Source organism: Sturnus vulgaris, chromosome 11 (genome assembly GCF_052056855.1).
Source record: "Sturnus vulgaris isolate bStuVul1 chromosome 11, bStuVul1.hap1, whole genome shotgun sequence".
Taxonomy (NCBI): domain Eukaryota; kingdom Metazoa; phylum Chordata; class Aves; order Passeriformes; family Sturnidae; genus Sturnus; species Sturnus vulgaris.
Window position 1 is genome coordinate 15648893 of NC_142253.1, and position 26391 is coordinate 15675283.

Below are 26391 nucleotides of genomic sequence, written 5' to 3' on the forward strand. Positions count from 1 at the left end.
ACCTTGTACAGAAGCTGACAGCTCCATTTGGGAGATGCTTGGCTGTACAGCCCAAGGTTCTGTCTTTGTTTAAAGTTGTGTAAAGTTCTGTAACACGCAGTGGGCAAAGCTTTCAAGTAAGAAATCAGCTGAAAGCTGTGTGAGGGGTGGGTGCCGTGTGCTGGGCAGATCCATCTCCCTGCTGAGTGAGGGAGCCAGGCTGAGATGGGATCCCCGTGTCTGTGCTGAGATGGGATCCCCGTGTCTGTGCTGAGATGGGATCCCTGTGTCTGTGCTGAGATGGGATCCCTGTGTCTGTGCTGAGATGGGATCCCTGTGTCTGTGCTGAGATGGGATCCCTGTGTCTGTGCTGAGATGGGATCCCCGTGTCTGTGCTGAGATGGGATCCCTGTGGCTGTGCTGAGATGGGATCCCCGTGTCTGTGCTGAGATGGGATCCCTGTGTCTGTGCTGAGATGGGATCCCCGTGTCTGTGCTGAGATGGGATCCCTGTGTCTGTGCTGAGATGGGATCCCTGTGTCTGTGCTGAGATGGGATCCCTGTGTCTGTGCTGAGATGGGATCCCTGTGTCTGTGCTGAGATGGGATCCCTGTGTCTGGGCTGAGATGGGATCCCTGTGTCTGTGCTGAGGTGAAATCCCTGTGTCTGTGCTGAGGTGAAATCCCTGTGTCTGTGCTGAGATGTGAAATCCCTGTGTCTGTGCTCAGTTCCAGAAGGAGCGATTCAACATCGACATGCCCCACCGCTTCCGAGTGTACAACTACATGAGCCCCACCTTCTGTGACCACTGTGGCAGCCTGCTCTGGGGGCTGGTCAGGCAAGGGCTCAAGTGTGAAGGTGAGGAGGAGGAGGGAGCTGGCAGCTCTGTGCTTTTCCAGCGTTCCTCCACTGGAGACTGCTGGTGGGGCACACTGTGAGTCGTGTAGGGTGGGATTCCTCTGGTGCCTGTGAGGTACCAAAGCCAGACAGACACACTGGGCTCAGGGACAGCTCAGCCAAGGTGAGCTGCTCAAGGAGTCAGGAGACACTGCAGAGGTGTAATCTTGAGCATTATCAAAATTACTGCTCTGGGAATAGCTGAAATTTTGAGACTGACTCAACACAGCATCTCAAAGTGTGTTCAAAGCATTTCTGTAAATATTGCTTTTATAATTCTCCCACAGAAAAGCAGTATCATCCTTATTGTCACAGATTTTGTGACTAAAGGATGATTGGAAGTTTCTTCCTTGTGAAACCTTTTTTTAGCCTTCATTGTATTCAAGGATAAAAACTGCAATTTTGCTAGCAATGACATGTCCATGTCCAGTCTGGTTTTAAAAAAAGGTTACTGAACTGCACAGAACAGCCCTGTTTATTGGAATGTTGGTATTTTCCTGATGCTTGTATAACAATCCTTACATTTCTTTTAGAGTGTGGGATGAATGTGCATCATAAATGCCAGAAGAAGGTGGCAAACTTATGTGGAATAAACCAGAAGTTGCTAGCTGAAGCTTTAAATCAAGTTAGCCAGGTAAGCTTTATTGCCATTTCTCAGAGCATTTTGGAGTTTTCACATCATCTTTTCTGCATCATTTTTATGGGGAACTGTATTTAGAAAAGAGGAAATGCATACAGCTTTGTCTTTTTTAATTTGACACTTACAGAGACTAACAAAGGTATCAGTAGCCTGAAACTGAAATAGGGGAGGGGCTATGCCTATTAAAGAATTTTTTAAAAGGCGTGTGGTTTCCTGAAATCCAGTTTTGGTCTTTTGGGGTGCCAAGATTATATTGTCCTTTTCTGTTTAATGAATTAATCAGTGGCATCATAATGCTGAAATCTGTTTTTACATGCTTCAACTTTAAAATTCCATTTGAATGATAAAATTACTTGAATAAGGAGAAATATACTAAATAGTCTCCTTTTTTATTCATCTGATATAAATATATATATATATATAAACACACAGAAAACCCCTCTGAAATTAATGCTGGCCCCATAGTTTGTGTTCATCTTCTTCATCTTCTGCTGCAGCATGATTCTTTTGTGGTCAGCTTCTGCAAATAAAGATTCAGACACAAGCTCCAAAATAAAACAGGAAAATATATCACAAAAGCCAGCAGTGCTTCCTCTAAGATGTGTATTGCTAAGCTTTCACAGGATATTTACTTGAAAACAGTGAGAGCTCTTGTGGTAACTCTTTCATGACACAGAGCTCAATCTTTCCATTAGTGAAATTTGACCTCGGGGATCTTCCAAATGTAAAAGTTGATTCCCTGAGCTAAGGACAGATGTCACATCCAGATATGACTTCAGCATGTCCAATACATCAGTGATTCCCATCTTCTCTTTCACATGAACAGCATTTTCCCACAGTTCAAATTCTTTGCACTGTGGTTCAAACCATGATACCTTTAATAATTCTGCAATGAACAATAGAACATAGACTGTTCAGGAATTTCAGTGACTTACTTTCTTGCAGTGAAGGCAATAAAGCAAATAAAGCTGATGTGAAGCTGTAAAGAAGGTGACTAAATAGTCTGTGAACCAGACTTCTTGAGAAAAGATACATACTGGGAGTTAATAATGAAAAAGAAAGGGTTACACTGCCATCATATTACATTTAAAGCTATTGCTCTATTTCTCCAGTAACAGTGCTAATATAATTTCAAATGTTCCCCTTCTCCCCAGAAATCTACACGAAGGTCTGATTCTGGATCTGTAGAAAGTGTTGGTATTTATCAAGATTTTGATAAGAAACATAAAGCTCCAGGAGGAGACACAACAGGTGAGGAAACAATATTTCAATACAGCCACTTACCTACCAGACAATTTAAGAAGTTATTCATTCTTGCCTTGTGTTAGACAATTTTTTAAATAAGTGCTGTTAAAAAAGCAGCATGTATTTCTTTTTACCATCTGCTGGCCACATAGAAAGCTTAGACAGGACCTGTCCCTTATGTTTAGGATCAGCAGCAGATACATTGAAATAGTGTGTCAGAACCTAATTCTTAGCCAAGCCTCTGAGCCCTGCCGTGTTCCTGCATCCACTGAACCTTCCCCTTCCTGTTGTGATCAGCAGATAACAGCGAGTACGATAAGCTCTGGGAGGGAAACACAACCAAGCCAGTGCCGAGAACTGCAAGGAGAAAATTCAACATAGACAGCTTTGTCTTCCACAAAGTGCTGGGGAAAGGCAGCTTCGGAAAGGTATGTGACAAACGGAGAGTGCAGGTGTATGCCTGGCTCGATCTCTGCAAGGCTGTTTCCTTTAACCAGAAAGGTCTCACAGCTCCTCGGGTCACTAATCTTCTGCCAGAATTGTATGTAGACATCTTTGTCAAAGACACTAGAAATTCTTCAGCTGGATCTTGTGTAAACGCAGAAGTGATTCATCATGCACAGCAGTTTGTCAGTGTTTAGTATCGAGGCAGAGGAATCACCCTTTAATGTGCCCAGTACAAAGAGATGTTTTAGTTCTGTTCCCTCCCCACACAAACAGCCTCACACGGCCCCAGTGCAGTGCAGGGATGTTTGGGAGAGCAGAGGGACCTGCACAGGCTCTGTCTCTGCAACTGCAGCTCCAGGGACAGACCAGGCTTCACGTGGCTGCTGTTTATACACTCACAAGGCACTGACAGAGAAACTGCTGTGCCTGTGAGCCCCATCTCCTCATCTGTGTCCAGCAGCTTCCCCTTCCCAAAATCCCTCATCTTTCCCAAATGTGCTTTTTAATTGTCAGTGAACCTGTTATGAACACCTTTGGCTTTCCCTCACTGGCACATCAGCACCAGTCTTTCCTACACTTGCTGCACTCTCATCTTTTATTTTTTGTAGGTTCTGCTTGCAGAGCTGAAAGGGAAGAATGAATTCTTTGCTATCAAAGCTCTGAAAAAGGACGTGGTGCTAATTGATGATGACGTGGAGTGTACCATGGTGGAAAAGAGAGTCCTGGCTCTTGCCTGGGAAAATCCATTTCTCACACATCTTTACTGCACGTTTCAGACAAAGGTAACAAAAATTTAAATGTGAAGCAACACAACAGATTGAGCCTTTTAATGGATGCTAATACCAGCAGTCAAATGAAAGTAATTTAGTGATGCAAGAATTAAATGTCCTTTTCCTGTGCTCTGTGCAATAATTCATGGGCCTAATGGAAAGTAAATATGAGTATGACCAAACATATCTTGATAAGGAAAAATCAGAAAAACATTTATGCAGTCTGGGATAATTAATTTAAGTCCTTGATCTGAGTTTTACCCTTGGTGAGTGGAAAAGGATGACTGTCACAGATTGAAATCAGTAAGTCTGTTTCAGTGTATATTAAGTCTAGAAACCCACAGAATCAGATATTTATATTTACAAGATCAGGCCACACAACTGTGTAGGAGCCTCATGGGGTGCATGAAACCAAAAATCCTTCAGGAGTAGAGGGAAGTGTCTGCTTGGTCCCCTGGAGGCACATTGCCATTTCATTTATGGTTGGATAGCATCAGTAATTGTTCCATTCCCTGGTTGTCTGCAAAAGGATCATTTGTTCTTCGTTATGGAGTTCCTGAATGGGGGAGACCTGATGTTCCACATCCAAGACAAAGGGCGCTTCGACCTCTACAGAGCAACGTGAGTCCTCAGCCCTTCACTGCCCACCTCCATCAGTGATTCAACCCCTGTGCCCCTCCTTACTTGCAGTCAAGTTTCAGTGGCTGATGGTTGAAAAGATGTTTCTAGGCACTGGTTGAACACAATGAAGTTTACTTAATGATGTGTGGAGTTGGGCTTTCTTAATTTACATAACAGTGTGATGTTGCACTTCATGGGATGCTTGTTCCTAGAGCTGCAAAATAAATTGCAACATGAGCCAGCACAGCTTCAGTGTACTTTAGGACAGTATTCTGATGGAAAAAATTGGAAAATAGCATGGGAGGAAAAGTTCAACATTTACTTACTACTATTGCTAAATTGATACGATAGTACAAAAACCTGTGCATTCCATGAGATGCTAATTAAATGGATAAGCACTTTGTTTTGCACTTTTGTCAGTTATCTGTGACTTAAGTTTTCAGCTCTAGTGATCTTTAAAGGATGCAAAAATATTGTATTATTGTTACTTCAGCTATCATTTTTAGTTTAAGGTCAGTTTCTACTTCTCTCTTCCAAACCCATGGGTGTTTTAATGGCATCCTTGAAGGGGTGGCATGTAAACCTTAAAAAGTAACAGTGCAGAGTACTGGACCTGTCTGTAAACCCCAGGAAAACCCCTGCTGTTACTGGCACTGCACTTTGGATTGCTGACTGGGTGGGATTGTGACAAGAAGTCTGGCATCAACAGCAGCCACTTGTATAGGTCAGCCTCCTTCCCACTCTTCCCAGCAAAACTGTGGATAAAACCCCTCCAGCTTACCTCCATCTCAGCAAACATCTGTGCATACTCTCTGGGTATATTCTGTGCCTATTTGTTTTGTACCAACATTCATCTGATAGACAGAAATAGAAATAGTTTTGTATTTTTCCAATTAAAAAAAAAATTATGCTTTTTGGGGCAGAGAGAAGCATTCTTTCAGATTTTCCTTCATGTCCCCTAGATTATCACCTCTTTTTTTTTTTGAGGAGAGTGCCCCTGAAGTGATGGAACTTTTCAGTTTGTTGTGACCAGGCAGGTGCAGAGGGAGGCAGGTGAGGCCCAATTCTAACCTTGCCACTGGTGCCCAGTCCCTCCTGGAGGGCTGAGCTCCCAGCAGCTCTCTTTCAAAAGGCCTGTCACTGAAACCACACCAGAGAGTGTTATTAGAGAGGAGGAAAGGGATGGTGTTCCCCGAGGAAAGTGGGATGAAGCCTTTCAGCAGTTGCTGCTGTCTCCTGTGCTGTTTGGTGTTGGACACTGCCGATGTGTGGTGAAGGGATTAACTTGCAGGTTACAGCATTTGGCTGCATAAACACAGAGATATTAGGATTTAAAGATGTGTACAGTGCTTCTCACTCCATGAAAAGAAGCTGACAGTATTATTTTGGCTGCCTGCATTGACTGTTGTAACTGAGTAAAGATTAAAAGATATTTTGGTCTTTCCAGGTTTTATGGAGCTGAAATTGTATGTGGGCTCCAGTTTCTTCACAGCAAAGGCATTATTTATAGGTAAGTACCAGCCAGCTCCAGGCTGGGATCTGGGAATTGTCTTAGCACTTCATGCATCTTTGAATTCCTGACTGATGTAACAAGTACAAGCTGTCTGTCAGAGATCTGATGTAGTTCCAAGGCCATTAACATGCCCGAGAAGAATCTCTATTTGTGTTTTTTTCCTTGGCAACTGGAATGATGGAATGGGATTTGTGTCACACAAAAGCAGTTTTGTTTCAGTTATTTTCAAGCACTGCCTTCAAATCACGAGTCTCTTTAGTGTGGAGGTGAGGGAGAGGCTCCTTGAGCAAACCACCGAGGTGAAAGTTCCCTGCTTTTGCCTTCTGGTGAAACCACAGCATTGATGCTTCTGCCTCACCAGGTTGAAGCATCAAGGGCCAGACCTTGATCCACTGCTGGTACTGGGAACTTCAGTTACCCAGGAGAAAAGACTGCCCTGTTCTTATGTGAAATTCTCTGCTCTGTTTCAGCCCTTGGTAAGCAGAGGGCTGTTCAGTTTCTCTTCGGCCTGCCCTCCTTGGTATGTGCATTTGCAGCCAGATGGACAAAAAATGCAGCATGGTTAAAGGGAGGGAATGTAGTTTTTGGAAACTGCTGAGAAAAAAAAAAGCTCTTTCTTGGTTGAATAATGTTTCTGAGAAAAGACATGAATAGAACCCTTCACAGGCCATGCCACAATACATGAACTTGTGCTGTAACCAGGAACGAGTCACAGGTAGTGTTAGAGTTGGGCAGGTTTCAAACAATCAAATTCCTGCCAAAGGCTCTCAGAATCCAACACAATCTTTCTTTTGAGCCCTGGAGCTGGTGCAGCACTGCTGTGTCAGCTGCTGGGGCATTAACTCACATTGCCTTCCAGCAGCAACAGAAGCTCTGGCTGTGCATCTGCATCTGAAAGCAAATGTGCAGGATTATAAGGTCACATTCTACATAAGCACCTCAGCCTCTTATTTTCTTTGACAAGAGAGAATTCTTTCCTTGTCCCTCATGCCTTCAAAGCACAAAAATACCATTTGGGATGGATTGTGTTGATGGATGATGATTTTCTTGAAAAGCCTCTGTGTATGCGGTTGGGGAGGTGTTTATCAGTGAAAAAACTGCGTGCAACTGATTACAAAAGCAACTTATAGCACAACATTTTTAAAACACTTCTTGCAGAGACCTAAAACTGGACAATGTGATGCTTGATAAAGAAGGCCACATCAAAATCGCTGATTTTGGGATGTGCAAAGAAAACGTTGTTGGTGATAACAAGGCGAGCACTTTCTGTGGGACCCCCGACTACATCGCTCCTGAGGTGAGTATGGCACAGACACTGCTGCCATGGATTAGTGCCCTGATGGCACAAGAGCTGCTGGGATTAATCACTCTGTGTAGACTAATACTTCAGAAAAGCCCACGTCTGATTAGAGGTAAAAATCAGAGGAAAAAATCTGTATCTATGTTTTTTATAAAAGGTACTTGAGGTTTTGAAATATTCTATAGCTGTAAGTTAAAAAGTGGGTTTGGAAAGTTAAAATGTTTAGGTTTTTAAAAGCTGAGGGTTAGGTGTAGCCAGCACATCCATGATGAGGCTTCTGCAGAATGAATCAATCTATGTGCATTGCAGATGGGGAAGAGACTTGTGCCTGTGCAAACAACCAGAATTCAAAGCAAAAGGAGCTTTTAAGGGGAATCTCACAGAGTTTAATTCTGTGTGTTACAGTTTAGTTTTTCTTTAAATCTCACTTGCAAAGCAGCTCAACTAGGGTATTTTGCTTTTAAAGCTATAAATTATGTCAAAGACTCCTGTAGGAATCCACTTTGCTTCTCCCTTCATCTTGTACAGAAACTACAGAGGATGTTTTTTAAGCCCATGGTTATTTAGAGTTAAGGGAGAAAATTTCTGAATGAGAGCAAAGCCCTGTCCATGGAGCTGGCCACATTCCCACAAACAGCAGCCTAGTGTAAAACCACAGCTCTGCATCAGTGTCCACAATTTCCCAGAGAGATGGATTTTTATTTTTCCCCTAAGTGCTCTAGTCATTAAAGATTCTCTCTTGAAATACCTCTGCTGGTTTTTGGGCTGTATTGCTGCTGCTTCTCTCTCACCTGTGTTCCCTCCCGTGTGGCCCAAGATCCTGCAGGGTTTGCGGTACACGTTCTCCGTGGACTGGTGGTCCTTTGGGGTGCTGCTCTATGAGATGCTCATTGGCCAGTCCCCTTTCCATGGGGATGATGAAGATGAACTGTTTGAGTCAATCCGAGTGGACACCCCTCACTACCCACGCTGGATTACCAAGGAATCCAAGGATATCTTAGAAAAGGTAGGACTGATGGGCAGCTTGGGGTCCTGGTACTGTCTTTGTGCAGGGAGAGACAAATCTCTTAAAAAAGGAGCTGTTTATCAGTAAATTAATCTTACAAAGGGAAAGCCAGGTCAGATTAATTCCTAATGCTCTGTTTACTGTCAGCACCATACCTGTAATTCCATTGCCATGCACCTTTGGAGCAGCTCTAACACTTTGCTGGGTTATCTTCTCTTGCAGCTCTTTGAAAGGGATCCAGCAAAACGCCTTGGGGTCACTGGGAATATCAGAGACCATCCTTTCTTCAAAACAATCAACTGGACAGCGCTAGAGAAGAGGGAGGTGGACCCTCCCTTCAGGCCAAAAGTGGTACGTGGGTTGTTCTTTGTTCTTGGTATAACAGCAGCCCAGGGTAAGGGGTGTACCTCACAAAGGATCCTACTGCCATTTTCTCCTCACTTTTTACAAACCAGAGAGTATCTGTAAGCTCATTGTTCTGGGATCGTTCACTTCTACACAGGTGTACTGTACTCCTTGGACTGCCCTGAGATGATCTTGTTAAGACTGTCTTCCCATTGCTCTCAAGGAGCTTCTTTATGAATAAAATGTTCAGGAAAACTAACAGATAGCTTTGATCTCCCTTCCCCTCTGCATTAGAATGTTCACAGTTCCTTGCAGTTTGCTTTTCTGAAGTGCCACATGGGAGGAGCAGCAGTAGCTCCAGGCTGCTCAGCTGGTACCTGACTGCAGGGACTCTGTGCAAGCATTAAATCTCTGCTGCTTCAGACTCACCCAGGCATGTCCAAAGGGGCAAGAAGCAGCATTCTCTAAGTTGCTGAACTTGGAATTAATGTACATGCCTGATGTTACCTGAAAAAACACCTACAGAACAGAATGTAACTCAGTCTGTATCACAGTGGGATTTTAGCTCACCTGGTAAAAAATCCAAACCAGTGTTTCTCTAGCCTGTTACTAGAACAGGTGAATCTTTTTAAAATGTATTCTAGGGAGGAGAGTTGTCCCTTCAAACATACAAGGTTTTGTGTTGCTTGTTCCCAGAAAAGTGGGAAATCTGGAAACATAAGGATCCTACAAACCATAATCTTTGGTTCAGAGTGTCAAACAGTTTCTAGTTACATGAATATTTATGAAACACAAACCAGCTGCTATAGGGCATTCCTTTATTCTCTGAACAAATACAGCCTGTAAAATGTTCTCAGGAATTTAAACATTTTGGTTAATGGCAAGAAATGTTGGTCTGATGTGTAAGTTAATGCTGCATTGCTTTTGTCAACAGATACTCTTTGGGTAATAACCCAGTGTTATCCCAAATCCAGGTGGTTCTTCTCCAAAGCAACCTGGGTTTGATTTTTCTACTGGTTTCCAACTAACAATAAGAAAGTGCCCAGTTATAATCTTATAGTCCTGTTAAAATGAGATATTTTTTCTCTCTAAAGCAAAGAAAGGGGGAGGGAGCTAAAAGACTAACTTCCCAACATTTTGTATTTAAGTAATCTGTTCTGGAAGAAAATACAAAGTTTGTCTCAAACTGCCTTTCCTCTAACACAGAAATCAGCAAGTGACTACAACAACTTCGACAGAGAATTTCTGAGTGAGAAGCCAAAATTGTCTTACAGTGACAAAAACCTGATTGAATCCATGGATCAGTCTGCATTTGATGGATTTTCTTTTATTAACCCGAAATTTGAACAGATCTTGAACAAGTAAGTTTCTGAACAGCTGGACTTTAAAGCAGGGTTACACATTACAAACCCAGACTCCCAAGTGTTAATGCATTCCAACGACATCAAGACTTCAGAATAATACACAGTAGTGTGATGAATTATGTTCAACTCCTGATTTATTGGGAGTGTTTTTATGCATGGTTGGGTTTAAGGTATGTGAATCATGTGCATTATTTTCTCTGTGTGGGAAAATGTAAATTCTGTTTGGTACTTGAATGTAGTTATGTTATATATATATATATATATATGTGTGTGTGTGCTGTATATTTTGCTCGAGAGAAGGCATTGGGGAACAGAAGATGTCTTTTTAAAATGTGTTTGAGCCCTTGGTTCTTTTGTTTGTCTTCAATTAAAAGAACGTTTAATGTAACTTTCATTCATGGCTCTATAATTTTTAACAATATACAATTTAACTCCAGTTGTCTGTAAACTACAGTGAAAAAATAATGCATGGGCAGTCCTGATCACGTTCTTAAAATATCTGTCGTTTTTGTGAATTAAACAAAAGAAGTATCAGGCAAAAGCAGAGATTCCTAGTGTAACAGCAGCTGCTGTGGGAAACAGCTCAGGGGTGCTACATATTTATTCCAAGGCAGTCCAAGCATGAGACAAAGAGGCCTCAGCATCCCAGAGCAGCCCCATCCTGCCTGGGAATGTGGGGTTCTGCCACTAAACGCCACTTCCTGCTAACAGCCACAACAATCACAGCAGGACCCAAGCCAGGTAATGGCTGTAGAGTTTCTTGCCTGCTCTGCCTGAGGAATTATTCTGTTTAACTGCCAAACACAAAATCCTTCTTCCAGTTTTATTTGCTTGTTTGTAACGCAGCAGCTGTGGCTCCTCCTGCTTGCTGTTAGAAGGGCACTAAACCAGATCCTACTTTCTTGCAACACCTACTTCTGAATTTTGATTTTTAGTCATTAGTGAGAAAGAAAAACTAATGTAATTACTGCAAAGCCTTCCAAAACCTTCTCCTTGCAGTCAGCTCCTAAATTTTAGGCTGAAGCAAGGTTTCCTTGCTTCTCAGGATCTTTCTGTATCTTGCAACACTGTTGTAAATGATTTAATTTTCTCAACACTGAGCAGGCAGAAAAAATGTGTATGTGTCAGTTCATCCAAGAGTTATGGAATGCTGCAGAACTCTTAGGAGCAGCCTGGACCTTCTGGGTATTTTCAAACTGTTAATTCTGCTGAAAGAGCAGCAGAAAGCTGCAATACGTTGTAGAGACTAAAAAAAAAAAATACACTGCTGCCTTTGTTCTGCTTCACAAGAACAGCTCTAGCTTATTGTTATAACTCAAGTAATGCCAGCATGACTCGGATGCCATCTGAGCCTGCAGCAGATTGAGGCTGGAAGGGGCAGAACACAGCTGGCATTTCCAAACAGCCAGGGCTGGCCTGCTTTACCATTCCCAGTCCAAGGGGAACAAGCAGTGCCCTGCAAGGTGAGCAGGAACCTGGGCTTTTCCCCTTCACATAACCTACAGAGTCACTTCCAGTTTGCTATTTTTCACCAGAAAGTGATTCTGCTTTCCAAGGTGAGTGCTGGGCCCTTGCACCCAAGCAGAAACACGTTTCTAAGTAAAAGGTTACAGATGTGGGTGCCAGCAGCAGTGGGTATTAGCACACAAAGAAGCTGCTATGAATTGTTAAGTAGTAGTAAATATTCCTTGTGGGAACGCTGGCTCCCTGTACTCACCTGTTTGCTCTGGAGTATCAAGTGTCAGATCTGCTCAGAGTCCACACAGCAACTCTTCCAGCTGGCAGCTGATTGATGTACCAGGAGCATTTCCTGCTGCCACAGCTGTGCCCAGCTGCACTGGTAACACGGGGGCACAGATCCCTTTCCTCTGCAGAGCAGCTCCTCCACCTCCCTGTCCTGTTCAGCCCCTGCACAGGGCCCTGCCTGGCACCACTGTAACCTCCTGACAGCACAGGCAGGAAAGCTCCACAGCCTGGGGAGCTGCTCCACCTCCTGTGCAGAACTGCTGCATCCCAGAGCCACCTATGAGCACCATCAGGGTTCACTCACCCATCGGCTCTGGGTCATCCTCATAGTGCAGCAAGTGTCAGCTATTAAAGGATTTTGTCCAGAAAGCAGCCTAAAAGCTCTAGAAAAAAGTTACCTGCTCCCCAAACAGGAATACACAGTGGAGTTAAAAAAACTATGAAAACACTCCTCCCACCTAGCAGAGAAGAGACAAGTGGTTAGCACCTGGGAGCTGCAACCAGCAAGACATGAAAATGTGAGTACATAGTTCTAAAAGTATAAACCAGTGATTAATTTTGTCCTTGTCATTCTGAAGGATAAAAGTACCCCTGCAAATTTAATGCCCTCCAGCTCCCCTCTGCATACAAACTTGTACTGACAGGCAGCATTTGGGTGTTGGTTTTCAGTTTTCTCAAAACATCAGCAGCATGTTCAAGACAATGCAAAAACAGTGTAGGTCTGAGAGGGTGGAGCAGATCTTAATCCCAGTGACCAGGTAAAGCTAATAAAGTCTTACCTTTCTCCTCCACTGTGTGCAAGTCCTGGCATGCACTTATTTAATCAGTTCTTCCAACTTTTTCCATGATTGAGTTTCCTACTTAAATGATAGTTGTCACAGTAAAGCAACCACAAAGTGAATTAATTTAATCCTTATATTTCTATCTAAGCTCCCTAAATGCAGCTTGTGGGAGCTGTGGAACCCTGCTGAGGCCCAGGAATGCTCACCTGGTACTTCAACCACTGGAAATGGACATGGAAAGAAACACACGAGTGCACCTTGTAGCATTTGATCTTTATTACTTGGATCAAAGGTCAAATGATTACATTTGTCTGAAAGATCACAACAAACGTCAACGATGTAAGAAAGGACATTTTAATCCCATTTGAGAGACTGCATCTGAGCCAGGCACACCCAGAACAGAGGCAGTCAAATGGTACAAACACAGAAGGTCAGGACAAGGGTTTTCCCCTCCCCTGTCAGTGACTATTCTGTCAGGAGTGGGGGACACACACTTTTACAAAGTGACATTAACTGCAATTCTTAACTGTGCCTCCCCAGAAGAGCAGTTAGGGTTACAACCCTGGGAGAACCCATCACTCCAAATCTACATTCAGCTCAAATCTACATTCATCATCTACACCTGCTCTCTCCAGCCAGGGTCAGATGCAGCCACTGATTTAGTACCTTCCTACCATAGAACCAAACAACTTCATTTTTTTTTTCTCTTCAAGTATCAGCACAATAGTTTATTTACACTTGTATACATCTCTTTTTACTGAACACCCATTGCAGTAAAACAATCATCACAGTATATCTGAAAGCAGGATATAAAAATACCTACTGTACATAGAACATGTAGCCTCGAGGATGTTACAGCACCTCTGACAGATCAGAGAGGTAAAACAAAGGGGAAGAGGAGACACTTCAAGCTGTGCTTGCCAGCAAAGAGAAGGAACCCTGGGCTCAGCTCTCACTGGGGGAAACATTTCTGCCCACATTTCTTCAGTCAGGTCTGAGCTCACAATGGGCCAGTAAAATCCCACTTCTCTAATGCAGCCTCCTGGGATTTTTACAGATAAAGCCTGACATTCTCAGTGTAAAAGCTGTTTAACCACCCCCCCTGTCCCAGCAGAGGAGCAAGGGCTGCCTGAGGCACAGCCCAGCTTTCCCACACCACAGTGGGAGGGGAAATGGCTCCTTCAGTTGTGCCACAAAGGTGGCCTTGTTAAGCACACATCAATAAATTCACTCCTCTGAGCAGTGCCAGGCAGGCTCTCTCCTCACCCCACAACTATGGGCCACGGCTGAATTAATAAAGGTCTGAAATGGCATTACCATAACACACACACACACACACACAAAGCTTTAGACAGCAGCGCTTGAAGCAAGTGTTCCTGGGCATTCTGCACCCTACACATTCCTCCTCTGAAACACAACCCAGCAATGCACTATGGCTTACTTCCAGAGCTGAATATATTGCTGAATTTAGCTTATTAAAAAAAAAAAGTAATCACAACAGCAGCACATTATTTTATAAACCCTGCACAAACAAAAGACAATTTAGCCCTTGCCTGCAAAACTATGTTACCAGGGCCTGGTATTTCACACAGGAATTCGGGAAAGAAAAAAAAACCCAAAACAACAAAACAACCCCAACAACTCACATGGTAAAAGCTCAATTAATTGGAGAGAATCTTGAGGAAAAAAACACAGTCCAGCTACCAAAGAATAGTTCTCCTCATTGCAGAGCCAGAGCCAGCAGCAGTGCTGGCAGCTCACTTCAATTGTCTGGTAACACACATACAAAATACACTTTGATTTAGTACAGTTAAAAGGTTGTGACCTTGACAGACACAAAAAATTCCATTTTTAGCACTGGAGTTTCACTAGGCATAAAAGAGCAACAAAGAAGAATTGGGATGATGGAAGGTGCTTAAAACCAAAAAAACTCCAAGGCAGGTGTGCCATGTTAAAAATTATTTCAGAATTTACCTGGTGTTTTTGTTGCATGAGCTGTTAGGATGGTTAAACTCACCTAACCTTTCTGTACTGTTTCCTGATGTACGTGTTAAATGTGACTATAAAAGAGAAACATATACTTTTATGTTGAAATTCATTCCAAAAATTCTCTAAAAATATAATGACAACACTAACAAGACAAGCAGCTTTTCCAGCCTTTGACAGGCTGAATCCTTTTCCCCTCCCTTCCAGACTCAGAAAAGCTGCTCATCCCCTCCCAAAACTGCAGCAGAAAGGATTTGTCTCTCTCCATCTCTCTCTTGATTCATTCCCCAGCTGTCACTCACACTCATATCTCCCACTGCCCTCCAAAATACCCCTGGTCTCTGGAAAGTGTTAAAATCTTGCTAGAACAGCAGAATTTCCCAGGAAGCAAATCCAGCATTAATGCTTTGATTCTCCAAAGGGAACATTTCCCTTGTGAATTTCAGAAAAACTTTAAATTGTGGTTGGCAAACCACAATTTCAATTCAAATGTTCAATTAAATTTAAAAGTTCAATTTAAAACATAGGACAATTATCAGAACTGATGGGCTTCCCCATTTAAAGAAGTTTTGCAACATGAACTCTCCAGTGCTCAAAAGGTATAATTTTGCCCATGTTAAATACACCATCAAAAAAACTCCATGTAATTCTAGGCAATCATTCACAGTAAAAATAAGAGAACTCTTAGAAAAAACACTTACAAAAGAAAATAGAATCTAGTTAAAATCTGACAGTAAAATCAACACGGGCAATTAACCACCTTGCATTATCCACAGAAGAACAGTAAAAACCCACTGAAACTGCACAAATTTACATAAGAAAAATCTAAAACCAACTCTGCTCTGCTTCCCACAATCTTTTTAGTGATACCTTTCGAGTTATCCACGAGCACAGGTTTTGTCCAAAGCAGCAGAATCACACTGGAAATGTCTCGAAGGGAAGGGGAGGCGCTTCCATCCCGTCCCGACCCCGATCCGACAGCGCCGGGCCCTGAGCTGCTGGAGGAAGGGCTGCTGCCCCAGGAGCTGCAGCTATAGGTGGGTGGGGACTGTCCTCAAAGCTTCTTCTCTCGACCTATTCACACCTACATTCTGCAAATTTAAAGACAAAATTAAAAAAAAAAAAAAATTTAGAGCAAAGATCTCATGGCAGCCACCGTTTTTGCTCAGCTGTTACATGACACAATAGGTGAGAAAGTTGTTAATGCTCATTTCCTCAAAACGCTCTGTAAAACACAAGGAAAGGTCCCAGCCCCTGAGCAGGAGTCAGAACCAGGCCTGGACCTCGTCCCAGTGCCAGGAGCTTTATAGACCCCTCAGACACCCAAAAGCAGGATCTCTGGTGCCAGTGAAATGCAGCCCTCAGACTTGTATCACACCAGGTCTGGCAGGATAATTGGTCCCTGTACACCATATGCAGGTCACAGTGTTACAGCTTTTAAAACCCTTTTTCCTTTAACCACTGTTTTAACCACATTTTTCTAACCCACTGTCTCTCCCAGTCTTTATGCATGCAATGTAAGGAAAAACAGAACCCTGCAAAGGCCATAAACCACACAGGAATCAATAAAACCTTGAGGGAGGGAAGCCCACCTCTCCTTGTTCCAAGCACACTCCAGGAAATAATTCCTTAACACCAACAGCCATAAAACCAATCCTGATACTTATCTGTGAGCAGCCAAATCACTGGAAGAACTCTGAATAACTCCCTGAAGAGCTGGTAACAAGGTTTAAATGCACTTTGGGATCCACATGGCATGTAGCAGATGTCACACTGAGATCAGGGAATGCTCCAGTGGTTTTATAGCCACATTTATTAGAGTTTACATTCAAAACAAGTCTCTCCAGTCCAGCTCCTGGGAGAGCCCACAGTAAGGGGCCCTCTCAGCATATGCAGACAAACTACTCCATCAGCCAAAACTCATCAACTCAAAAAGCAACTCAATCCCCTCCCAAACCCCAGTTTCTAGATTTCCAGCCATTTCTTAGGAAAGCAGGATATAAACAAGCAGCACCAGATTCTCTTTGGAGGTTGAATTCTGCCAACACTGTTCTGCTCTCACCAGTTCTCCTATATCCACATCAGCCCTTTCCTTTGTCATCAGCCTTCAAGCCCTTGGGTAAATCCCCATTTTCCACCATAAACCCATGCCAAGGTTTCTGGGAACACACACACAGCAAATGCTGCTGGACAGAGTTGTCCAAGCACTAGAAAAGTACACACAGCCTAATCCACTCTCACATCTCTGAAGGAAAGCAAAGCAACAACCCCATTTCAAAAAGAAGCTTCTACAAGAAGCATCTCTTCTGCAGCAAGAGGAAAGTATCAGAATCTAAAAACATGAGGAGTTGGCAAAACAAGTAATATTCTGCATGGTTATAAGGGAAAAAAACAACAAACCAACAGAACATGTTGGCATTTGGTGTGTTTGTGTTTTTCTTAGTAACTGATGCAACATACCCAGAATTTCCCTGTGACTGCAGAGAGATCTCCACAGGCACTCCCAGAATACTGGCTGAAATCTTTTAAGCTGAATATCTCATGTTGATTCAAAGAAAATTAAATGGAGCATGAAATGGAGCATCAAAATGCAGGAATACAGAGGTGCTGGAAATTAGTCCACAAAGCAGCAAGAGCTAGGCAGCTCAAACACGAAGCTAAAAAGAAATGTGGTAATTAAGGCAAGGCAGAAGATACAACTTATTTCTCTCAATGAGAGGTATTGGATAAAAGCAGCATTCTAACAACAGAAACAGACCCAAAGGGAATATTGATAAGCAGGCAAGAAAGCGGAAAGCAAAAAAAGCTTGAATTTGAGTAAATGTAAACAGGCTGTGGAAGCAAAGTGTGCTGAGCTGTCACACTGAAGGAAGAAAACTGGGATAAATTCTGATAAACACCCCCAAGGGCTTATTAAATATACTCAACCACCAGCAGTGAGAGCAGATGAACAGGGGTTTAGAAAGGGACCAATATCCTCATTAACTGTAAGTGGATTCCTACTCACAGGAAGCCCATTAGATGAGATGATAGCAGCTGGGATTGTACCCACTTTCAGAAGAGCCAGGGGCACTGTGAGGAGAAAGTCATGCAACAAGGACAGTGCTGCTGCTTAGAAGGGTGATGGAGATTTCAGCCTTACTTTTGGGATCAGGTGTCCCTGCAACTGCCTGGCACCAAAGCACACCTGGACAAATGACCATGCTGGGAACAGCCTCACACGAGCAACACGGTCTGGAGAGCCCAGGAAATCCAGGAGGAGGAGTAAAACCCACTCACCTTTCCCAAATACTGTTTCTACCAAGCCATATACCCTCTTCCTTGGCCAGCCCCAGCAGGAGCTTGCTGCTTCCAGAGCCTGCTCCCTGAGTCAGGAACAGTCTGACCCTACCTCACACAAGAGTCCAGCACACCCAGTCCTTCCTGGAAAGGCTCAAAGTGTACAGATCAACTCAAATACCCTCCTATACCACTGCTGCTGTTCTCATTATGCCCTAGCCTTTGTATATTTTTTTCCTCGAGGACAGAGCTTCCCCCAGCAAAGTGCTGTGGGTCTCCAACAGGACAGGCCCTGTTCTCAGTTTTACTTTCACTCAGCTACATGTGATCTTCAGAGCAGAACAGGAAGATCTTGCAGAAAGGCTCCCACAGGCAAAAGGAGGAACCTCTGGAGACAAGAACCAGCACAATATAAACATCCAGCACTCTATCAGCCAGCTTCCCCTCGGCAATCTGTGCCATGAACCAGCCCTGATGCCTCCTATCCAGCATCAGGCCTTCCTTCTACTGACAAAGCAAGGGCTGTTGAGCAATCCTGCTGTGAGAGGAGACCCCTTAGAGCATTCTGCCTTTATATATCCACTTGACTCTGTTGCACACATCAGCACAGTGAGTGCTCAGCAGAGAACAACATGCAGACACAGCCCCAGGAAATCTGGTTGGCAGCAGCTGGCAGGAACAGAGGGTCCTGGATGTTCCTGCTGCTTCCCTTCCCTCTGCAACCTCCACCAGCCACAGACAGGCAAACTTTGCTCTCCTCTCTGGCCAAGCTCCTGCTCTTGTCATCTTCCCCCTCAATTTTCTCTGACAGCCCAAGCCATCCTTTTGCAAGCAGCAAAACTCAGTTTTTCCACAGCAGATGCCTGCACAGATTTTGGCTCCATCAGAAATGCATTTCATTTCATTTGGATGGTATTTCCTTAGCTGTGGCCTGTGGAGGTGACAGCACTCCCAGCTGTCTCCACGTGGCTCCTCAGTACCTGACTATGGCCAGAATCCCTGTGATCCCTCGGGAATGTCAGTAAGAGCAACCAGACTCACTGTTGTGTGCAAGGGGTACAGCAGGCTCAGGTGCTCCTCTGGGCCACTTTTCCCAGCAAAGCTCATGCCCAGACCCTGGAGCAATTAGACACAGAAAAGTGATCAACCACTCCTACATGACAGTCATGACAGCAAGAGGAAGATGATCCACGTTCTCCCAGTTTCAGCCCAGGGACAGTGGTTTAATTAAACACCAAGCACCACAGCAGGAGGTCTCTGCACAGAAGGTTATCTAGTTATGGGAAACATTCCCAATTGCTAGAAGCTTCTGAAGACTTCAGTACAATTTTACAAGTGCAGATATGTAACTGGGCTTTTTTGCCAAAATCCTGGTTTGGGAAAAACATAGCACCTGAGAAACCTGACAGATAAAAGCTTTCCACAACCTACAGTCCTGCTTACTTTCACTGTTAAAAGAGTTCTGAGGCTTTTTTTTGCCTTTCCTTGCCTCAATACTACCTGTCCATGGCACAGGTGCTTTGGTGCCCACAGCACACCATGGGAAAGGCACCAAGGCACCACATCTCCCACAGCCTGCAGTCTCCTCTCTCCTCCAAGAGACTTTCCTACCACACCGTTTGGGACTCATGCCCTGCTGGCTTGAGATCTGCATCTACTGGAGCCCACAAAATCCTCTGGCTAATTCTGCTTCCCTGTTCTGGAATGGTCAGCACTGCTTATTGGAGGCCACATAAAATCTGGGTACAGAGCAGCTGGGGCAGAGCATGCTCCATCACCCACATCCACACAAAGCAGGAAAAAAGGGAATTTAAAATCCCTTCTGCCCACGGCCAAACTCTAAAGCCTGGTTAATGCAGAACAGCTGTTAACAGAAGTTCTATATTAAAAACATTTATACACATTCCTGTTCTTTGAATAATTGTCCTGGAACTAAGTGAAAACTTGCTACTCTGCCCCAACAGCACATCAATAATTAGCACATGTAGAGCACTAGTGCTGTGGATCAGTAGGATTATGGATTTACAGTAATTATGGCTTGTTATTTTACACTACATGGCAGTCCAATCACTCCCAAGGGCCCTGATACAGATAATAATTGTGCTCTGCTGGGCAAAACAAATTCTGACTTTCTTATCTCACACAGGATGTTGTGTTTCATGGCTTTCATAAATACACTGCAACTAACACTAAATGATTGCTGGCTGTTACAATAAAGCTTAATGCTGCAGGATATTTAAATTACAGCAATTTACAAAACCAGCCTTCCAGTGAGAGCCGATCAAGGTTTCATTAATTCATCCACAATAAATTAGCCAGTGCAACAGTTTTATTGTGATTTGATAAATTTTTTAAATCATATGCTGTACAAACATTTGGTTTGGATTATGAGTTTGGTTTGGGTATGGCTATTTTTTTTTTTTTATTTCAAAGTCATTGGAATTATTAGTTTTTCAATTTATTTTGAAGCAGCAGGACGAAAACAGCACCCCAAGTTTGATAGTTGGTCAGCATACAGAATTCACTGATGAGCAGGGACTGTTACAAGAGCATCCTCGGTAGGTCTGGAAATGTCTACATTCTGTATAATAATAAAAATACAGAGAATATTTATCATGCAGCAGTAAGACCAAAACAAACCCACCAATCAGGTCCCTTCACAAGTACACAGCTGGGTTGATTGAGAAGCAGAGATGGTTTCAGTCCCCCATACCCCAAGAATGCAGCAGACTGAGCACCAGCCCCAGAATAAGACAGCACCAAAATGTATTTACAGTACAAAAAAAAAAAAAAAAAAAAAAAAAGCTTTAGCAATTTTCACAGACCTCTGAGGAGCAATTAAATACAGGTCCCTTGCTGACAGCACTACCTAAAGCTCAAGTCAGTCACATTTAGGAGGAAGTCTTTTACAGGCCCAAGTAGGAATCCACCTTATCCTGTGCTTCAGCACATACACATCTTCTCACTGAGAAACTTTGTGTTTTGCTGAATATGCCACATGCTTCTGTGCCAAAAGAATGCTTTTAACATGTGTTTGTGTTATAGGTAATGTAATACCTCTAACAAAATAAAAAATATATTCTCAGACACCTTAACCATTCAAGGCTGATCACACCAACTAGATCTCCCCTTCTTTTGCCGAGTCTGCAGAAAAACAATGACATTCAGTGCAGCACTCAATTATTCAAAACCAAATGAAACCAAGTCCAGGACAGCCAAACACATCAGGAATCACATCTGCAACGGCCCCACCTCCTGCAAGTCCCAAAGCCTGTGCAATTGGTATTCTCCCTCCTATCAAGACAGCAGAGCACGATAAACTGCTCTGAAGGTCCTTACAAGATCCATTTTAGGCCAAATCATTGCCAATTCTTTAAACTTCATGATGGTGGGTTTCATTAGTCTTGCTTATTCTGCACTGTAGTAAGGCAGCTCACCTTGCACTAACATCTCCCTCCCCCTGTCCCCTCAACAAAATAAAAAAGGAGATCTGGGGTGAGTAATCCTCTCTCTGCCATTCACTGACCAAGCCAGATGTGCAAAGCAGGCATTTCACCCCAGTACTTGTCTTCTGGCCCAAAGGAGGGACCCAAAAACAGCTAAAGCAACTCCCCTGAATTATTTTCTGTGAAAGACCATAGACTCCTTCATTGGGAAAGGTCAGAACTTCAGCCACTACAATGCTGACAAACACAAGGCTTCAATCTGCTCCAGACAAATCACCATGGTACTCTGAGGTTCACACATACCACAGACAAACATGCCAGAGCTTTGCCTGCATTTCTGCCATGTCAAAATAGACGTTTTCAGCTGAGCCCAAAAGGAGGGCACTGTTCTGGAGCACAGACTACAAGTGACTGGTGGGTCACAGAACAGCACACTGGGCAATTCTCAATCCAATAGTTTCATTGTTTAACAATGATGTTATGTGACACTGTATTCAATTAAATGCTTTGACTTCAACAGACTACTTGAAAACTTAATTTTACAGAAGTAATTAACATTTTCGTAGGTGATATAAATGAAAGCTTTTGAAATTTTCACAGTCCTCTGAGCAGCAATTAAATGCAGATAGGACCAAACTCAGTCCTTTATTCAGCCCCACTACCTGAACAGTGTAACACCATCCATATTAACCAGGCTGGGTTTCTTTTGGGGCAGAGGGAGAAGAGAATTTGAGGGTTTTTTAGAAAACTGCCACTACTCCTTTTTTTTCCATCTTATAAAATTCACTCAATTTATCTCTGTTTCAATCTGTCTTGTGTCTTTGAGCCCACAGCAGTGCCAGCATGGCCACATCACTTGCTAGACATGTGGAGAGTCTCTTGGTGATTCAGGCAGAGCTTTCTCCCTTCAAATAAACCCCTTCAGTTAGAGGACTGGCATTTTCAGCAACATTTTAGCAAGATGTAAATTCAGCACTGGTATTTGGATCAGCCAAACTAAAGATTATTTTACACAAATAACCTACTCCTCTAAGACACCCTCATGGCTTTTCACTATGTTTCTCCAGTCTTAGGCACTGTGAAAGCACAGACTAAATTTCCTAAACACAACAAATCAAACTAACACACAAAATGGCAAAGCAGAATGACAAAGCAGGAAAAGGAGGAGAGAGGAAATAACGCAATGCAGTTGTTGAAGATAAAACATCCAAAAGTCAGTAATTTCAGAACTTGGAATACCCAAGTCATTGAAACAAAACTTTGCATAAGAATTCACCAAAGAATTCTGGCATGAATTCTGCACAACAGTGAATCCTCAATTACAAAAGGCACTTTATCTCACATGCCTTGTTGAATACACACATAAAACCTCATTTCTCACTACATTCCTTTTCACCATGAACTGTTGCTCTGAAAACCACCAAGCACAGCCCTTTTTTCTCATGTTACCAAACTGACTTCCAATTGACCAGTAGGCACTGCTCCTAACCTCAGCACAGAAACAGTGCCATGCCTGGTGGCATGAGCCTGAGGATCTGCAAGGGAACCAGAGAGCTTTAATTGTGACACATTTCACACAACTTTGCTGATAAAGCAAGGAAGAGCTTGGCACAAGCAGCAGAATCAGCCTGAGCTCAGGTGGACATTGAGGAGCACAGAGAGCCTGACACAGGCAGGGCACAGAGCTGCCATGGGCTGACATCTCTGCACTTACATTTTACAAATATGCTCAATTTCCTTCCCCCGGTTGTCCTGTTGCTTCCTGAGATCTAGTCTTCCTCTCCAGCTTTGGCTTAAAACACAGGTGACATCATCAGTTCCTCTCTTTCATACAGCAATGACAGCAGGGATGAAAAAGCTGATGATTTCTCTCCACAGAGTAAGTGTGCCATTCATAACACAACTGTGGACTACAAGCCTGGCAGAACTTTATACAGTTTTTGGCCTGACATCACATCTTCAAATTCTCATTTCTCAAAGATAAGCTATTCCAGCTAGAACTCACATATAAGAAATTCAGTCAATGAAAAATTTGCTCCCCCCTCACAATAAACCAGTAGCAAAGCTTCATATGTAAAATAAAATACACTCAGTCGAGTTATCAAATCAATTCTAGCCACAAGGACAATGGAAATCAGCTCAGACAGTACATTTTATCAAGTTCTCCCAGTTTGAAAAATATTCTTACCTCAGGTTTATCTCTGTGTGTGTTTACAGCTTCGACATTCAGAAATATAGATTCTACTTTACATCCTGTTGATAGAAAACACATTTTTAGATACATCTGCTTTGAAAGTAAAGTTATAATAAAGATGCAATCTAATGTTGAGATGGTGAAGGTTAATCACCTTCCCCTTCTGATTTATACCAGAATTCCTCAATTCTGAAGAGCAAAAGCTACAGAAATTAATCTGTTACACCTGATGGATATTATGGTCAAGCTGATAATCCATTTCCTCAACTTAGTATTATCATTATTTTCTTTGGAAAAAAAAAAACCTTTGTTTTTAAACATAATCAAACATTCAGTGAGAAAGTTTTTATTTGTAACTTTTTATGTTTTGAACATCCTAGATTTCTGTATTATAGTAAAATTCTAAGAAGATAAATGCCGCTCTCATTTATTAAACATGAAAACAACTACAAGAACATACAGCACATTGTCAGCAACCCCCATTCCTCTATATATGCAAAATGGTTTTAACCCCAAGCTGAACAGAATTTCAAAGCTGAAAAGGAATTTCTGCTTTACATTCAAAAATTCAAAATGCCAGTGAGGAAAGAAAAATTAAACAGTGAGAAGAAATAACTATTTCCCCAGGTAGTGTAAACTGATCTTAGTGAATTATATTATTACTCCATACACCACAGCCACAGCACTTTAAGCAGTCTCTGATTACCAAACCCTGGCTGATCTCACACAAACATGACTTTTATAAGCTACAACTACTCTACACAACATCATTAATAGTCACTTCCTCTGACACACCGGAGTCCATCCTCCATCACAAGCAAGTTTCCAGATTTTTCACCTCATTTATTCCCTAAAGTCATAACACACTCCATAGAATTGCTCCATGACAGAAAAAAGAGATTTCCCTAGAAAGCCACTGCACTTCAAAGAAATAAATTAGCAAGGCCAGTATTTGCCTTCCCTTTGGGAAGCCTGTCCTTTTAAAGGCCATTTGTCAGAAAGACTGTGAGCAACCGCTGCGGGAGAGCCAGAACTCCGAGAAACAGTGAGCCATAAAACAGACTTTAAGGAGGAAAAGCACACATCTCCCACTGGAGCAGGATCCTTACTCATCCTTCTGTCCACAGATTCACTGTGACCCTTGAGACCAAGCCAAGACAAGCTCTGAGTCCTGCTGCTGGCCATTATCCAGGACTGTTGCACAGCAGACACTTCAGAGCCCTCTCAGTCCTTGCCATAAGCTGAGTTTCAAATCCAAAGAGAGCATCGTGTGGAAAGCTTTAAACACAAACTAAAGAGACATGCCTTACTCCACAGTAATTACCACTCCCAGCTCACTTTTAATTACTGATGAGCAAGTTCATACGTACAGCAAGCTGCAGTTTCTCTTTCCATAGACCACCACTGCCCTGGACTACTGACTGGATAAAGGTCTCATCTACCCCGATCCAGCTGTCAGACTGCAGCACATGTTCCTCTACTGCAGATCAGACTCTTAAGGTGGGAATGATGGTCCTCTTCAACACCAGGAAGAGCAAAGCCCCGGGGGAGGCATTTCCCCAGAACAGGCTTAGCTGGGAGGTATCAAACACACCAAGTCTGATCCTGCATCCTGCCTGGCTGGAGCCACATCAGCTTGGAGCAGTGCCATCGATCAGTACTGCAGAAATCATTTACACAGTTCTTGTGTTAGATGGATGAACTCCAAAAGGTAGGCTGGCTGAAATGTGCTCATCAGACACACATATCAAACACCTTAAAAAGGACAATGGCATTTCTTTCCCTCAAGTCAAAAGGGCAAGGACAGTGTTTCGTACCACTTTGTTTCCTTCCTCTCTTAGTGCGTGAGCATACACTGCAAACATCCACACCCTCTTAAAATTTATGAGCAGTCACCAACTTCCCTCCCCCTCACAAAGAAGAAAGAAAAACAGCAACAATTAAAAAAAAAAAAAATCACCAGAGAACCCAAAACAAAACCTTGCTGTGAAAAACAGGCAGAGACTATCAGGTCAGAAGAATCCAGTTTTAAAAAGCCCAAGTTTTAACTACAGTGAATCTTTATTTTCAAAACCCCAGCTTTGTCATGCAAGGCTGGGAACACCAGATGTCACCATAGCACAGGCTATCATTCCTGTAGGACGACACTGCAACTAAACGACAAAAATCTCTTCAAAAAGATTTCCCAGTGTAGCAGCTTCTTTGTTTCATAATATCCTTTGTTTCAACTTCATTTGAAACTTAACAAAAAACAAAGGACAGATCTGGATTTTTTAAAGCTGATAATCAAAACCAGCTTTCAAATAGTGACTAAACCAACATTTTTGAGCAATACATTTTTCCTAATAAGCTATGCAGATAATTATCTTCCCGAGATGATCTTCTGAAGTGGGATATCAGCAGATACAATTCAGTCATCACTTAACAAAATGAACAGCAGGCACACACTAAGCTGAGCTGGGAACACACACACAAAACTCGATCAGCAATCAGCCTAAAGCCCAAGCAGGGCATGTGGTAACCCACACCCCACACTGCCCACAGAAAGCCCCTGAGCCAAGCACAGGAACAGCTGCTGACAAACAATTCCAACATCCACAAACAAGGTGAGTTCATGGGGTACTGTCATAGTCCATGGAAAAAAATACTTCAGGAAAAGAGAACAAAGTTATATAAGGCTAAGGGAACACATTTTGCAAGATTATAAACCTATACAAACGTAAATTTACCTGTCTTCTGAAAAGCAATACCCTCCAATACATGAATAAAACCTCAAATCTTGGTGTAGCAGACGTGTAAATGCATAGTTTGCCAGAAGAATTAGTGAATCAG

General features: G+C 42.8%; 2 protein-coding genes across 12 annotated transcripts in view; one reads left to right on the top strand and one right to left on the bottom strand.

Moving 5' to 3' along the window:
• PRKCD (protein kinase C delta) overlaps window positions 1-10514 on the top strand; it is a 61166-nt gene extending 50652 nt beyond the window's left edge. For 2 of the 3 annotated variants that reach the window (XM_014869674.2, XM_088171592.1), the window contains exons 8-18: window positions 707-836; window positions 1409-1509; window positions 2670-2766; window positions 3061-3188; window positions 3816-3989; window positions 4507-4598; window positions 6046-6108; window positions 7270-7408; window positions 8229-8417; window positions 8640-8768; window positions 9969-10514. In XM_014869674.2, coding sequence (XP_014725160.1) covers window positions 707-836; window positions 1409-1509; window positions 2670-2766; window positions 3061-3188; window positions 3816-3989; window positions 4507-4598; window positions 6046-6108; window positions 7270-7408; window positions 8229-8417; window positions 8640-8768; window positions 9969-10127 — 1401 coding nt within the window. In that variant the 3' untranslated portion in view covers window positions 10128-10514. Of the gene's footprint in view, window positions 1-706; window positions 837-1408; window positions 1510-2669; window positions 2767-3057; window positions 3189-3815; window positions 3990-4506; window positions 4599-6045; window positions 6109-7269; window positions 7409-8228; window positions 8418-8639; window positions 8769-9968 lie in introns of all 3 variants that reach the window. The other variant, XM_014869672.2, reaches the window with a different exon arrangement.
• A 2396-nt stretch (window positions 10515-12910) lies between these two features.
• LOC106849218 (6-phosphofructo-2-kinase/fructose-2,6-bisphosphatase 4) overlaps window positions 12911-26391 on the bottom strand; it is a 53054-nt gene continuing 39573 nt past the window's right edge. For 3 of the 9 annotated variants that reach the window (XM_088171596.1, XM_088171598.1, XM_014869676.2), the window contains exons 13-14: window positions 23554-23618; window positions 12911-15731 (exon numbers count right to left, since the gene is read on the bottom strand). In XM_088171596.1, the coding sequence (XP_088027722.1) occupies window positions 15672-15731; window positions 23554-23618 (125 nt within the window). In that variant the 3' untranslated portion in view covers window positions 12911-15671. Of the gene's footprint in view, window positions 15732-20230; window positions 20501-21193; window positions 21214-23079; window positions 23190-23553; window positions 23619-26391 lie in introns of those variants that run through there. The other 6 variants (XM_014869679.2, XM_088171593.1, XM_088171599.1 and 3 more) reach the window with 4 other exon arrangements.